The sequence below is a fragment of the Canis lupus genome, chromosome 3 (genome assembly GCF_048164855.1).
Source record: "Canis lupus baileyi chromosome 3, mCanLup2.hap1, whole genome shotgun sequence".
Lineage (NCBI taxonomy): Eukaryota > Metazoa > Chordata > Mammalia > Carnivora > Canidae > Canis > Canis lupus.
Genome location: NC_132840.1, coordinates 58,833,617 through 58,848,792, shown reverse-complemented (window position 1 = coordinate 58,848,792; position 15,176 = coordinate 58,833,617). Strand labels below are relative to the sequence as shown.

The 15,176-nt window shown below is 46.3% G+C and overlaps 1 protein-coding gene across 4 annotated transcripts in view; it reads right to left on the bottom strand.

Moving 5' to 3' along the window:
- Window positions 1-15,176, bottom strand: part of ZZEF1 (zinc finger ZZ-type and EF-hand domain containing 1) — a 101,258-nt gene that overhangs the window by 84,183 nt on the left and 1,899 nt on the right. For all 4 annotated transcript variants that reach the window (XM_072821698.1, XM_072821699.1, XM_072821700.1 and 1 more), the window contains exon 2: window positions 310-454. In XM_072821698.1, the coding sequence (XP_072677799.1) occupies window positions 310-454 (145 nt within the window). The remainder of the gene's footprint in view (window positions 1-309; window positions 455-15,176) is intronic.

Genomic DNA, 15,176 nt, shown 5'->3' with positions numbered 1-15,176 from the left:
ACAGTGGTGACATGAGGCAAAAGACAAATGCAGGATGCTGAGAGAACATACGGTTCAGGCCAGGACCAGCTTCCTGAGAGGGTGAAATTAAGAGGTCCACTGAGGAAGGCAGAGCTGTTCAAGCGTCACTCTACTGGGAACACAAGAAGGTGACTACCTGGAACAATGACTCAGTTTGTGTGCTTTATGGAGACTCGTGGAGAAGCACATCTATTTCCTGCTGGCCTCGCCTCACCTGTGGGATAGCAGCATTCACGTCGGCCCTATGAGAGCACTCTGTGGTCCTCGACACTCAGATGAGAGCCTTACCTGGGACAAGAGAACAGGCCTGCAGCTGTCTGATGATGTGGCTCAGCTCCCCCTGGAGATTGGCTCCACTGGAATTCTTCAGGGTCTCCAGCATGTTCTCAGCATCAACAGTACCATCGCCCTCAGCATCAAACTGGGCAAAGGCCTACAACATAAGTGATATAATAAAATCACGTCTGTTCCAAATCCAGATACTTTGATGCTGCCAGTGCCCTGGTGGTGGTTGGGGAAGGAGTCCATTTACATCACTCAGAGAATAAACAAGCTCAGGACAGTAAGTCACTGCACTCTACAGAGAATATATATAAGTGTCACTACAGAGACACACAGTGTTATAACCTCCCTTTCCAGAGATTAATCTCCTTCTCCAAATAATTACAGAAAGCAACCAGGGCAACATTTTCCAGCCAGTTACAAAGTGTCATACATAAAGCTACCACCAGAGACTTGACTTAAAGTAGCACCTCAGGTTCCTGGGGCTTTTCCTTTCAAACCCACCTTGGACACAAGACCGAACTGGGTATTCACAGAGCTCTTTCCACTAACCTTTATAATTGAACTTGCTCCCTGCAGGTATCGGGCAGTCTGGGGAACTGGGTATAGTATGGGATTCAGTTTGAAGCCTGCTCTGTCACTAACAGGCTCTGTGACTTCCCACACATTCTGTTACCTCCCAAAGCCCAAGTTCCTTGATCTGAAAGACGGAACAAATATTATCAGCCCCCGATGCTGTCTGGATGAGGACACATCTGAAGAGAGCCCAATACAGTGAAAGCACATCAGAGCACAAAGTGCCCTGTCTCCTGTCTAACCTGCACTGCTACCCTCTCTTGTGTCCCTGGCACCAGCCCCTCCCACATTCAGGAGACTTTCCTTGCCTGGCAACAGCCTGATCTCCCTGGATCGCAATCCCTCCCCGATCAGTGGCTTCTTTCTCCCTGCTGATCCAATCACTCACAGACATCCCCCACCATGAAGTACCTCAGGAGTCTCCCACCTTCTTTTTTAAGTAATCCTCACTCTTCATTAAAACTCCTGCCTTGGGACACCTGGGTGGCTCAGTGGTTGGGCACCTGCCTTCAGCTCAGGTTGTGATCCTGGGATTTGGGATTGGGTCTGGCATTGGCCTCCCCACAGGGAGCCTGCTTCTCCCTCGGCCTATGTCTCTGCCTCTCTCTCTCAGTCTGTGTCTCTCATGAATAAATAATAAATAAATAAATAAATAAATAAATAAATACATACATACATACATACATACATACATACATACTGCTGTCTTTTCCTTATTTCTCTCCCTCATGGAATATGGGGAGGTCCCACTGAGGTTTCAGGACCGACCCTATTTCCACCACAGACCTCCAAACACGATGTTGAATAGGAACAGAGCAAATTCCTACACTCGGCTCCAAAAACCATGGGCATGAACACAGGATGGGGGGCAGAGTTCAGGCAACGGAAAGACGCAGCATTCTATTTGCCCTTCCTTAACCTGACAAGATTATCGAAAAATTAATAGGATCCAAGGCTACACCGCTCAAAGAACAATGTTCAGAAGGAGAGAGAATTGATCAGCCTGTTCTTTTCTGATTAGACCCAGTCTGGAAGCTCCACACCTAAAGGAAATGAAATGGAAGGGATCAGAGGAAAGAGATGGTGGTGGCAAGAAGACCCTGCCTGTGAGAACGGATCCTGGGGTGCAGGCATTCAGGGTGAGGAGCAGGTGCCTGCGATGGGCTGTCACGAGAAGGAAGCTGGACAAGCAGCCACAAAGAGTGTGCAAACCAATGCATATACCTCTACTTCCTCAAGTCCCCCTAAGACAGTATTAGGAAGGGATCTTTTTCTAAGAGCCAAGACAAAGACAACATTGTATCACGCAACAGCAACAATAGTTTGAAAGTTGGAGAACAGATGGAGGAACAGTGCAGGTCACTCACCCACAAGAGAGTGGGACACTGGGCTGGCACTGGGCACAGCAAAGACACAGGCTGCTCTGAGTGCAGGACCCCAACAGCTTTCACAGGACGTGGCAGCCACAGGTGCCATGGAGAGGGGACATAATCAGTGAGCGGCCTATTTTAAAAAGCAGTTAAAATTGGCTGTAATGATGATCTTTAGGAATCACTGGGGTTTGTGTTCTTGTTTTGAAGGGAAAGGGTAGTAGCGGGATTGTGTATTTTTTTAAAAGAGTTCTTATCTATTAAAGATATTTAAGGAAACATTTATAAATGAAATAAAATACTTCTGGATGGAAAAGATTTGCTTCAAAATAATTTGGAGGAGAAAACAGGTGGGGTTTAGATGAAATAAAATTGGCCTTGAGTTGGTGGCTGTTGGAAAATGGCAAACAAGAACATTCTATGCTTATCTTTACTTTCTTATGTTTATTTTTTTTAAGATTTTATTTATTTATTCATAAAAGATACAGAGAGATAGGCAGAGACACAAGCAGAGGGAGAAGCAGGCTCCCTGCAGGGAGCCTGATGTGGGACTCAATCCCGAGACCCCAGGATCACGCCCTGAGCTAAGGCAGACGCTCAACTGCTGAGCCACCCAGGCGTCTCTCTATTTTCTTATATTTAAAAATTTCCATTAAAATAAACAAATATAGACAACCCCCAGATCTCTCTCTAATCAGAAGCCTGAGGGGTTGACTCCCTTGAGAGGGTGGTAGAGTCTCTGGACGATAAGTACCAAGCACGAGTGCTTACAGGGTAAAGGTTTATGAGACTCATCCTTCTGCTAGGGCTCCTAGAATGCTAGCAGCCAGTCTCACCCTCCAGGCAGGAGATAGGAGAGGTCTCCTCTGGGGAACCAGACAAGCCACAAGGACAGGCCTGGAGACACTAGTACTGGAGGGCTCCCCATCAAAGGGACCAACAAGTTCACCTTTCAGGGAGGCTCAGCCATCACCAAGCAGAGGCACAAGAGCATCCACCTCTTGAGTCCCCCAGTCTTTAGTATGAGTGGCTAGCCCAGGACCACTGGACATTTAAGGAAAGGCTTCATGTGAAACAGAAAAAGCAAGGAAAGGAGAAGAAAATGTCAAAAAAGATTATTGTTAATATCTTCAGAGAAATACTTTAAAAGACATTTTTAATACCGGCCTTACTGAAGTGTAATTCACATACCATAAAATTCACCCTTTTAAAGTGTATGACCTAGTGTTTTAGTACATTTGGAGTAGAGGAGTCGGCAGCACTGCCACCTAATAAAAAAGGACCCTGAGATGTCATGAAAAACCAGGGGCCTAAAAACAATCTCTTCAGATGCTTTTATAAGCTCTTGAAAGTTAAAAATATCACAGCAAAATGAAAATCTCAACAGATCTGGGAAGATAAATCTCAAAAGGTTGGAAGGTAAATTGACTAAAGTGCCCAGATAGTAGAGCAAAAAGACACACTGATGGACACAAGAGGAAAACATCCAGAAGACCACCAGTCCAGGAGCCTGAGATCCAGACACGGTGAGCTCCAGAGAAGGAAACAGAAAAGGGAGGGAGAGAAATGACAATTCTTAGGATCCAAGATAATGAAGGATGTGAGCCTTGAAACTGAAGATGCTGAATACCATCCACGGTGGACAAAAGCCCATCATAATGAGATTTCATCACAGCTAGAGGCAAGAGAGGGCAAGAGAGGTTTCTCCTCCCAGGAAGAAGATAGTGTCCATGTCGGAGGTCAGGAGGCAGGGCCTGTTCGGCAGCTACACAGGAGCTGGAATAGCAGCGGGCCTCCCACATTCATGGGGACTCTCTCTAACTCGGAGGTTAATACACACTCACAACACCACCAACTGCAACAGAGGCGGAGAGGCATTCTCATATACACAGGGCTCTATGAACCAGTTAGTGTTCTCTTAATCAGAAAGCTCCTAGAGGGTGCAGTCATCGGGATAGAGAACAGGCCAAGAAAGGGGAAGAATTTGGTCAAAGCAAGAAAGAAAATGCATCCCCCATGGCTGCAGATTCCAAGGCAGCATGTGCACAGCACACCTCAAGAACTCCCAAGCGCAGAGGGCAGTGGATCAGAGGCTCTTGAGGAGACGAGTGAGGGACTGTGTGCCTGAACACAGTGCATGTGTTAGAAGAGATTCAGGCAAGTGGCACAGAGTCTGGGGTTAAACTAATGCTAGAAGACCAGAAAATTAAGCACAAGAAAAGTACCAATTCCATCGTTAACCTCAGAAAAAATAAAAAGATGCATAGAAAGGGAACGCAGTCCTGGAGTACTGCACGGCTCAGCTGTGTACATCCCCACAAGAACATACGCACCAGGGGGGTCTAAACAACTGTGACACAAATCTGCCAGTACAGGACACGTATGGATGTGGAAAGGACAAGAAGGTGTCAGACCACAATGGACTCTTTCTGCAGTGGGAACAGCATGGATAAAGTCTAAAGCTGAAAACTAAGAGTAAGGTAAGCACGCTGTCTGGTGACACGCAGGTACACCATGAATGAGCCGGCTGCAGGAGGTGATCAGTGAGGGCTCCTGTAGAGCACGACCCTGGGTGGGACTGCAGATGACCAGGGCCTTTAGCACCAGCAGCCTCGTGGGCTTGGTACCATGTGAGAAACAAATATATGAAAATAAACAATTCTGAGTGTCCACTTCAAGCATGGGATATACTGGATGGGTAGCTTTACAACTTTTGTAAGTAGCCTAATACTTCCTCCTCTCTAAGTAAACATTTCACACAGTGAATACATCAACCATAAAAGATTTCTGGGACAACTGGAAAAATATGAACATGGACTGGGTATTAGATGACACAGAAGGGAACCGACAGAAAGGGGAGGACCACGGACTGAGAAAAGTAGGCTGCAAAAGGGTACCTTTTGCAGAGAGGCTGGTCTCACGTAGCTTTGTGCTGGTTTTTTAAGATCTATTTATTTTAGGGGGGCCTGGGTGGCTCAGTCTGTGAAGCATTTACCTTTGGCTCAGGTTGATCTCAGGGTCCTGGGATCAAGTCCTGCATCGGGCTCCCTGCTCATTGGGGAGTATGCTTCTTCCTCTGCCCCTCCCCCTGCTGGTGCTCTCTCAATCTCTCTCTCTCTCTCTCAAATATGTAAAATCTCCTAAAAAAGAAGTTTATTTATTTTATTTGAGAGAGGGAGAGAGGGCAACAAGAGGAAGAGAGAGGGAGCATCCCAAGGAGACTCCCCATGGCGCAGGGAGCCCAATGCAAGGCTCAATCCCACTATCCAAGCCAAAACCCAAGAGTCTGATACCCAACCAACTGAGCCACCCAGGTGCCCCTCATGTCAGTTTTAAACAAAGCAAATATGCAGTTCCCACATTAGTACAAAACATCTCAGGCACAGAAACGTGAAAATATTATATGAATGTAGACAAAATAAGACTTGAAAGAAGAAACACCTGTTTAACAGTGCTTAACATGTCAATCTGCACATTGCTTTTGTAATAACGAAGGGGAATCTTAAAGATGAAGAAATCTTAAGCACAAGCTTCATATAAAAGTGGAGGCAGGGATGCCTGGGTGGCTCGGCGGTTGAGCATCTGCCTTTGGCTCAGGACGTGATCCCGGGATCCGGGACAAAGTCCCACATCGGGCTCCCTGCATGGAGCCTGCTTCTCCCTCTGCCTGTGTCTCTGTCTCTGTCTCTCTCTCTCCATGTCTCTCATAAATAAATAAAATAAAATCTTAAAAAAAAAAAGTGGAAGCAGTGGGAGGAGACAGAAGGGAAGCAGAGCCTCTGTCTGCCCGTCTGTCTGTCTCAAGGCGTGAGTACCACAGGACGAGAAAACAGCCCCTTCCCCCATTTGTCCACAGGCCAGCTCAGTAAGTGATGTATGTACAGCCCCAGGTCTGAGGGGAGGGGGGCAGCTGTCGCCCACTGAGCTGGGATGACACATGGTGTGGGAAGCTCTGAACTAATATTCGAGCCCTGCGCAAAATACCATTTATCCTTCCTCACAGCAGTAGTACTTCCTACCGACCTCCCCATTTTCTAGAAGCACGGAGGGCTCAGGTAACTTGTTTGAAGTCACACAGCTAGGACTGGAATCCAAGGCTCCAGAGCTAATAAGCTCTTCACAACTCCTCTGTGTGCTCCGAGAAGCCCCAGGGCTCCGAGCGATCTGGAGACCCCCGGCACAGAATCTGTCTCCAAGCTCCTCATTCTCTAACAGCACCTCCTGCCCATGTTCCCACAGAACTAGCCTTACACCTGAGACTCAGTTTCTCTAAACCTCAAGGTGGCCCTCAAGTCCTGTGTCCACCAAAACTCCTGCAAACTTCCTACTTGCTTCCCGAGTTTTCAGAGCTCTCTGCTTCCCAACTCCTGCATTGACTGCTGATAAAAATTCCATAGAAACAAGGCTATAAAAATAGTGACGTTTCTGCTATTATAAAAAGATTCCAAGGGCACCTGGGTGGCTCACTGGGTTAAGCACCCAACTCTTGATTTTGGCTCAGGTCATGATCTCAGTGTTTTTAGACTAAGCCTCACACTGGGCTTTGTGCTCACCATGGAGTCTGCTGGAGAATCTCTCTCTCCTTCTACCTCTGCTCCTTCCCTCCCCTCACCACACTCATATTGTCTCTCTCAAAAAAATTTAATTTAATTTAGGGGGTGCCTGGGGGGCAGAGTCGGTTGGGCATCTGACTTTGCCTTGGGTCATGATCTCAGGGTCCTGGAATTGAGGCCCTTAGGCTCCCTAAGTGGGGGAGTCTTAGGGAGAGGGAGTCTGCTTCTCCCTCTGCCCCTCCTCCCACTCATACTCTCTCAAATAAATTGGTAAAATCTTTATGAAGTAAAAATTATATTAAAAATTACTTTAAAAAAGATTCTGTTCATTTGTCAATAGTTAATGAATACAATAAAAAGAATTTTCCAACAAACAAAAACAAAGACATTTTAGGTGGAAAAAAAAAATCAGCATTGCTAACAGCTTCACTAAATAAATATGTAACTTCCCAACACTTGGAAATTGTCCTTAAAGAAATGTACAGATTTTTACAGTAACACTTAACACATAGTTTGTTTCATAGGACTTCATGGAATCCAGTTTGCTCGTGCACTCACTCACTCAACACTCTCTAATAAGCAGCCACTATATACCTGAACCCAAGCTTGGCTCTGCGCGTATTAAAATAAACAGGGCGGGGTAGCCCGGGTAGCTCAGTGGTTTAGCGCCGCCTTCAGCCCAGGGCCTGATCCTGGAGACCTGGGATTGAGTCCCACGTTGGGCTCCCTGCATGGAGCCTGCTTTTGTGTGTGTGTGTGTGTGTGTGTGTGTGTGTGTCTAATGAATAAATAAAATCTTTAAAAAAATAAAATAAAATAAACAGGGCATGGTCCTTACCCTCCCAAATCCTCACCGCCTGGGAGAAGACAGATCTGTAAACAAACAGCACCAATGTGATACATCATAATTATAACAACAGAACTACAGCATAAACAACTACAGTACCTAACGTTTTCTGAGTATTTACTAAGCTCCAGGCAGAGCTCAAGGACCTCACTTGACCGACTCCTAGCTTCCACAGCAACCCTAAAGGAGGGTACTACTGCCCTTTTACTAGTGAGGTGCAGAGAGGTCAAGTATTTTGTTCAAGGTCACAAGATTCATACCAGTAAATAACGGTGCTTGGATTTGAATCCTGGTATGATGCGGGATCCTGCACTACGTGCCAGCATGCTTCGAGCTAACAAACTCCAGATGCCAGAAGCCCAAAGGGACTGGGACGGACGTTCAGCGAACCCGGGCCTGACAAAACAACCCTCATGCTAAGCTTTAATGAATAACCAGGAATTCATGGGCAAAGGAAGATGGGACAGCCATCCTCAGGAAGGGCCAGAACGCAGGTATAGACACGAGTGTGTGAAAGACCACATGGACGCCTACTGGCTCAGCGTGGCGGGCGCGGGGGCAGAACAGTCAATGGAGAGACAGACATCAGGATAGAAAGCCTGGCCCATCAGGCTGAGGAGCTCCTTCGCACAGTAACAGCACCACAGGCCCACTGGAGAATATCAAGGGTGGAGAAGGCTGATTTTTTCATATCTACATAAACCTTGAAACTGGAATGGACCTACCAGTCTCTTAACATACGTGCCTTCCCGTAGCTTTGAACCCCTTCTGCAGTGTCTCTGTGACACTGTAGTGATGGGAAGCTCATGTCTTCTGGCCAGTTCTGACAGCAACAACTCTCTTCTCTGTATGATGAATGGCAATGTACCTCCCTAATGTCATCACTGTGGGCCATTCAGAACACATCCAGACCCCTCTGCCCCAAGACAGCCCCCCAATCACTGACACCAGTGATCACCAGGCCCTGGTCTCCCTCAACCAGATCTCTAATGGCAATGGCTCTAGTCTCATTCCCATGCTGGCTGCCCTCTCTGGGACCCTCCAGACACAACCTCAGAGCAGTGCCTCTCAAGTCTCACTGGCTGAGCCACTATAAGAAATACATTTCCAGGGAATCCCTGGGTGGCTCAGCAGTTTGGCACCTGCCTTTGGCCCAGGGCGTGATCCTGGAGACCCGGAATCAAGTCCCGCGTTGGGCTCCCTGCACGGAGCCTGCTTCTCCCTCTGCCTGTGTCTCTGCCTCTCTCTTTCTCTCCCCCTCTCTCTCTCTATCATGAATGAATAAAATCTTAAAAAAAAAAAAACACACATTTCCATGATGCCTGTGTAATGCTGATATAAAAGTTTCAAGAAATAATACTTTCTTTCATCAGATACAATATATCCTGATATTTTCTATTCCACTCTATTCTGCTTCATGTTTTACATGCAAGTTAACACTCACTAAATAGATCCCCAACAGTTTAAAACTCTACAGCCTGGAATGTGGGGCCCTAAACCCAACTGAATACAGTGGGTCTGGCTCTAACTGTGCAAAATGAAGGAAGTCGATCTTCCTCTCTAAAAATAGAGCAATGCCCCCTATGTCCATGGAGCTAACGTCCATTTCCATGCAGACAGTAACATGGCCTACTGTATCTTCCTCCTCCTCTCCTGATTCAGGCTTCTTCCTACCTCACCCACTCATGTGCTCTGCCATCCACGCCCTAACTCTTCGAGTGAGTGCAGGCCCTCTGCCGTGCAGCATGGGAGAGAAAAAGTGTCACCCAGTCAGGCTGACGGGAAGTCTGGATTCAAGGATGGTGCCAGATTCACCACTTCCCTGTGAAGCCTGGAACAAGACCCTGGGCCCTTAAGTCTCAACCCCTCTTCCTGCACAAACCCCCTCTCCTGGCTTGTTGTGAAGATCCAAAGGTCTCGCGAACAAGAATGTACCTAGTAAACTTGCAAAGAACTGTTACTATAATCTCATTAGAGGCTGTTATGGTCCACCCTGCAGACAAGAGGCAGAGAAGTGGACTGGCTGACTCCAGACTTCCACCCATTTGCTCCAGCCCAAGGGCAATACATGACAGCACTCAGACCATTCCTGCTTAACCTCCTTAGTCACCAGTGAGATCAAGACCATGGTACACACGAGAATGTACCAAAATCATCACACGCCAGAACAGGGGCACAAACCAGCAGAACACACACATCAGGCTTCACACGAAGGCTGTACACTGGTTCAACCTGGGAGAAACAAGATGCATATGAGATCTGGATCTGGTCCCAGTTCTGCCACTTGCTGGCTGAGAGACTCATCTCTCCACTTAACGCCTCAGTTTACTTGTTTGTGAGACTGTGTTGCATTTATGTCTACGTGAAGTACTGAAAGGGCTGTGACACAGAAGATGACATAAACCATCCTAGTGCAGAGCTCAAACAGAGAGAATAGGGTGTGCCAGGTACTGCTCTAAATGCTCAACATGAACTAATTCATTTACTCCTCATGCTAACTATACAAGGTAGACACCACTATCATGCTCATCTTTTAGGAGACAGGGAGACACACAGAGGGGTTGTGTGAGTTAATCACATGGCTTGAGGATGGTGGAACCATGATTTTCCCACATGCAGTTTGACCCCAGGGCCCAGGTCTTAAGCTCAGGCTAAAGAAGAACAGTGGAACAGGGAGACTTACAAAACAACAAGCTCACAGATACCATTAACAGACTCACTACACAGCTGTCCAGGATATTACAAGAGGGACTCCTTTTTGGGGCAAGGGGCAGGGACAGATTGCATGCAATGGTTACTAAGGTCCCTCCAATTCAGACTCTAGACTGACAAAGGAGTACCATTCTCAAACTGTGACACTCTTTCACCCCAACTTGCACATGCTGTATCTTTTTCTTAGAGAGAGTGAGCGAGCGAGAGAGAACACACACGTGTGTGCATGCAGGGGGGGAGGTGAGGCAGAGGTAAAGAGTCCCAAGCAGGCTGCACATGGAGCACGGAGCCCCACACAGGGCATAATCTCACGACCCTGCTGCAATCATGACCTGAGTCAAAATCAAGAGTTGGATGCTCAACCAACTGAGCCATCAAGGCGCCCCCATGCTACACCTTTCAGCTGTATCCCTTCTTTCCTTCACCTGGCAATTCTTCTAATCTCTCAAGCCTTGGTCTGGTGAAGCTTTTCCCAAATTCCACGCTACTATGAAATGCTCCTCTGTGGTCCCTGAAAGTGAAGAGGGGTTAGGATGGAGCAAAGAGCCACAGGGGGGTAAGGAAGCCAAGGACAAAATCCCCATGCGTATGAGAAACTGTGCATGGGCTTGGCTGGCTAAAAAGCACCAGGAGGTAAGAATGGAAAGGTATGAAGACTTAAAGGTTAGTCTAACATTTGATTCTAAAAGCAATGGGGAGCCACTGAAGCTTCTACAGTAAGACAGTACATGATGAAGTAGTGTTCAGGAAATCAAGGAAATGTAAAACGGAGCTGTGGCCTTTCCTCTACAGCTCTTCATCTCCAGAAGCCAGTACCATCATCCCCGACATAGCAAAGCACACAGGGTCAAAATAACCTCCAATTCTCCCAGCATCTTTCTCTCCTATGCTGTCTCATCACCACTAACGGCCATCACTTACTGAATGCTTCTTTGTGCTGGGCCAGTGCAGGCAGGTGGGTGGGGGCCTCAAAGCCTACCTGCAGAACAAGAGCAGACAGTGCACTCTAAATGCCAAATAATGGGTACAGAACAGGAAACAAGAACCTCAAGTGTGGGGCTGAAACAGAATTATACAGAAGACACCTGAATCATGTCACAAGAAAGGTGTGGTCCTGCCCAAGCGATGGTGCTAAGGTGGGCAACGCTGAAAAGCTGAGAGAAACAAGGTCCACGTGTGGGACCAGGCAGGTGTCCCACTGGCTAGGGAGCAGGGCTTGAGCAGAGGAGTGGAGGTCGATGAGGTCAGGCAGGGAGACAGGCCAGCCTGCGGGCTCTAGCCCATTCTGAGGAATACATAGGGAGTCTCTGCAGGCTCCAAGTAGAGGGCAAGTGATGCTGGTGGCCTGCTTGGTCTTTCCAGCACAGACACGAGTCTCTCATACTCTGTCTTCAAAGAGTAGAAAACACATATGCAGAATTCTATTTGCATAGTTCTTGGGCTCAGAGCTATTCTAAACTAGCTAATTAATACTTTTGACATAAAGACAAATCTTATTTTTCTCTAAATTTCCTCTAAACCACACACTGACCAAGAACCTTTTTAAAGTTTTCTCTAAACTATTTTTAACTATTTCCTCAAACATCAAAAAATACCTTACTATATGACAAGGTTACAGACTGAATATCAAGTACAAAGCTGGAGAAGGAGGCCAACACCATAATCAATCTGCTAACTCAACCTGAGAGGCCCTGTGGGGAAGAACCTTAGTGAGCACTGGCTGTGAGCCACAACTGTGCCCAAACAGTAAGCAAATACATAATAATGTCCTGCCATCAGGCTTTACAAACCCCATGAATTTCACGAAGCAAGACCCAGAGCTAGTATGGCAAATTAATAAAGTAAGACCTGTTCCTCTCCAATTCTCTCCTGAAAGCCATCTCCATCATCCTCTGTTCAGCACCTTTTCCTGCCTGAGATTCTACATAATTTTCTAGAAGCATGTTGTACTATGAGCACAAACACGGAATCTCTAATCTCTGATATCAAAAAGGGATTTAAATCTATTCCTCTTCTGCATAAAAGTCAATTAGATATCGCTCCCTAGGACCAAATCAGAGTCCATCCGCATGGACCACACCTACCACAAGAAAAGGTATACCACACTATAAAATAATAAATCTTCAGACTTTGATCAATATTACGATTCCAGCAACTTCTTTAGGATACCATCTCAAGCAACTAAGGTCACGGGAATGTGAAGGCAAGACACCTGGGTGGACAGACGGAAATGCACAGCTGGAGCGCAAGGGCAAGAACACGAAGCCCAGAACCATTTAGCGTTTTGATGATAACGGTAAGTAACCTGCTTTACTGTACTACGTCTCATCAAATGAAGGAAGGGAATTAACTCATCATTTTAGTGGCTACTATAAAGACATTTTATTATCACTTCACAAAAACCCTTAAACTTGAAGAATCATGATACATCTTCACAAGCTTACATGTAAAATTAACTAAGACCACAAAAGTGTCTACTTACTCATATCAAAGGACAGACTTACCTTAGAGCACGGAGACACATACTGGGCTAATTTTTATCTTCTTGGCCACTTCACTGTATAATGACTCCATGCTTATGGACAGGACAACCACTATGCGCTTATCCCCATCAGCTGTTTAAACCCTAGCTAAGCGTGACATAGAGACAGGCCTGCTCTCTTCAACTAACCAGTGCTAAACAAGTAGGAAGGGCAAGTCACCAGATTTTAGCACGACACCGAGCACCAACTGTCCCCGCACCAAATCCAATAAAGGTGAAAGGCTTCAAGAAAAATACATGATGCTTTTTCTCAAATTTGAATTATTCTTGCCAGGCCTCCCTTAGTATGTAGGGGAAAATTAAAGAATTAAAACTAAAAAAAAAAAAGATGAGACTAAAGAGAAATAATCCCAAAGAACCAACCAGGTCCTTAAACCAGGAAGGGTCCAGAACTTGGGAGTCAGAAGACACACTGCAGTGTTAACACCAGAACTCACTTCCCCATCTTACTGAAGTTGAGTCCCTAAACCTTACAGGGTCTTCAGTGTCATCCTCGGTGTGGTGGCTGGCGTCACCCATCGGCCTAAATCACTAGACACTCAGTATTTGAACACACCCTAGAGAGTGAGGGGAGATAGTTATACAGATGTGAAAGAAGACTTCCATGTGTGTATCCATGAGTTTGGTGCATGGATACTTCACACCCTATGGCACAGCTCTAGATGGCCCTGGGATTTTTGCAAAAATAAAACACAAACTTGAAACATTTTACAAGTCACCAGTTCTTACTGCTGCTCTTACAGTTCCTAAATATTTATTTTTGCCACATGTGTGACCACTGTGATCTTGTGATACCAGGAAGGTACAACCACTCAGGTTTTTCTCCCCACATATTTCCTCAGTTACAGTGGCTGAATGACCTGAATGACTATGCTCAACAGTCTACAAACACCCTGCAAGGGATTTAAGTTCTCACAGAGCATGTGTGCACATGCACGCACACACACACACATCGTAGTAGGAAGAAACAATGTGGATATTTCTCAGGAAACCCCAATGAACAAACAGACCACTGTTATCTCAAGCAGTCTTCTCTCCTAGGATTCTACAGGCCCATACACCCGACAGTCTGAGAGATCCCTTCACTTAGCTGCCCCATGGACACCTTAGGCTCAGCATGGCCAAACCAAATTCATCTTCCCTCTCCAGATCATCACTTCCTGAAAGGGTTTCTGTTCTCAATAAACAGCCCTGTCATCTTTCCAATTGCTTAAGACAGTAATGCTGGAGTCATCCTTCATCCCTTTCTGCTTCTAATCCTCTACTCACATGTTAGTCTCAAGGACTGCTTATTCTACATCCTAAATAGCTCTCACAACTATTCATGCCATTTTGGCTGCGACCACCGCAGCACAAGCCACCTAGTGTCTTACCTGAACTGTCATAATTGCTTCCTAACCGATCTGCTTGGATCCACTGTAGCCTCCTACCACCAGTTCCCCATAAGGTAGCCAGAGCATTTGTACCTTGCTTAAAACTCCAGTTTTCAGACTCCTACATAACAGAGGCTGCAAAGGACTCCTCATGACCTGATTCCTGCCGACTTCTCTAGCTTGCTCTCCTCCTTCTGCATTCGGGGACCTAGCCATGTGTTTCACACTAACTGTAACCCGGTATCTATTCTCCTCTTTCTCAGTAATCATATCCTGATTTTTCAGCTAAATACATGGCCGTGGAATAAAAATCTTTCCTAGCCCCCCTTGCAGCTAAGTGTCACCATGTCCCTGGGCTTGAGCCAATGGGAGGTGAGCCTGGCCCTTTCCTTCCCTTTGCCCTTTCCTACTGTTGTAATGCACAAAGTGAAAGCTGAAGAAATCATCTGGGTCACTAGGTAGAAGGTGTCTGTGGAGGATGACAGCACAAGATGGATGGAGCCAGGTCCCCAATGACTGAAACTGCCATGTCAACCTAGATCACCCACCTGGACTTTTCCCTAAGAAGCTTGTTTACTATTTAAACCACTGATGCACTGGCCTCTCTGTCCCTTGAAGCAGTTTTGCCTAACCCTAACACAACACACTGTTTTTACAGATTCTCCACTCTCTGAACTCCGACTTGTGCATGTGATTCCTTCTCCCTGAAACACTGCTAACTCTTCTGCTCCTTATGTGTTATCCCTCTTTGAGCTGAAATGTTACTTGACTTCCTAGGTGAGGTTAGATATTGGCATATTTTTCCTTACACTTTCCTTAAGGTAATACATCTATAACCGCTGAGTTCACTTGAGTCTCCTTCAGTGCTACACACTCTTTAAGAGCAAGTATCTACTTTGT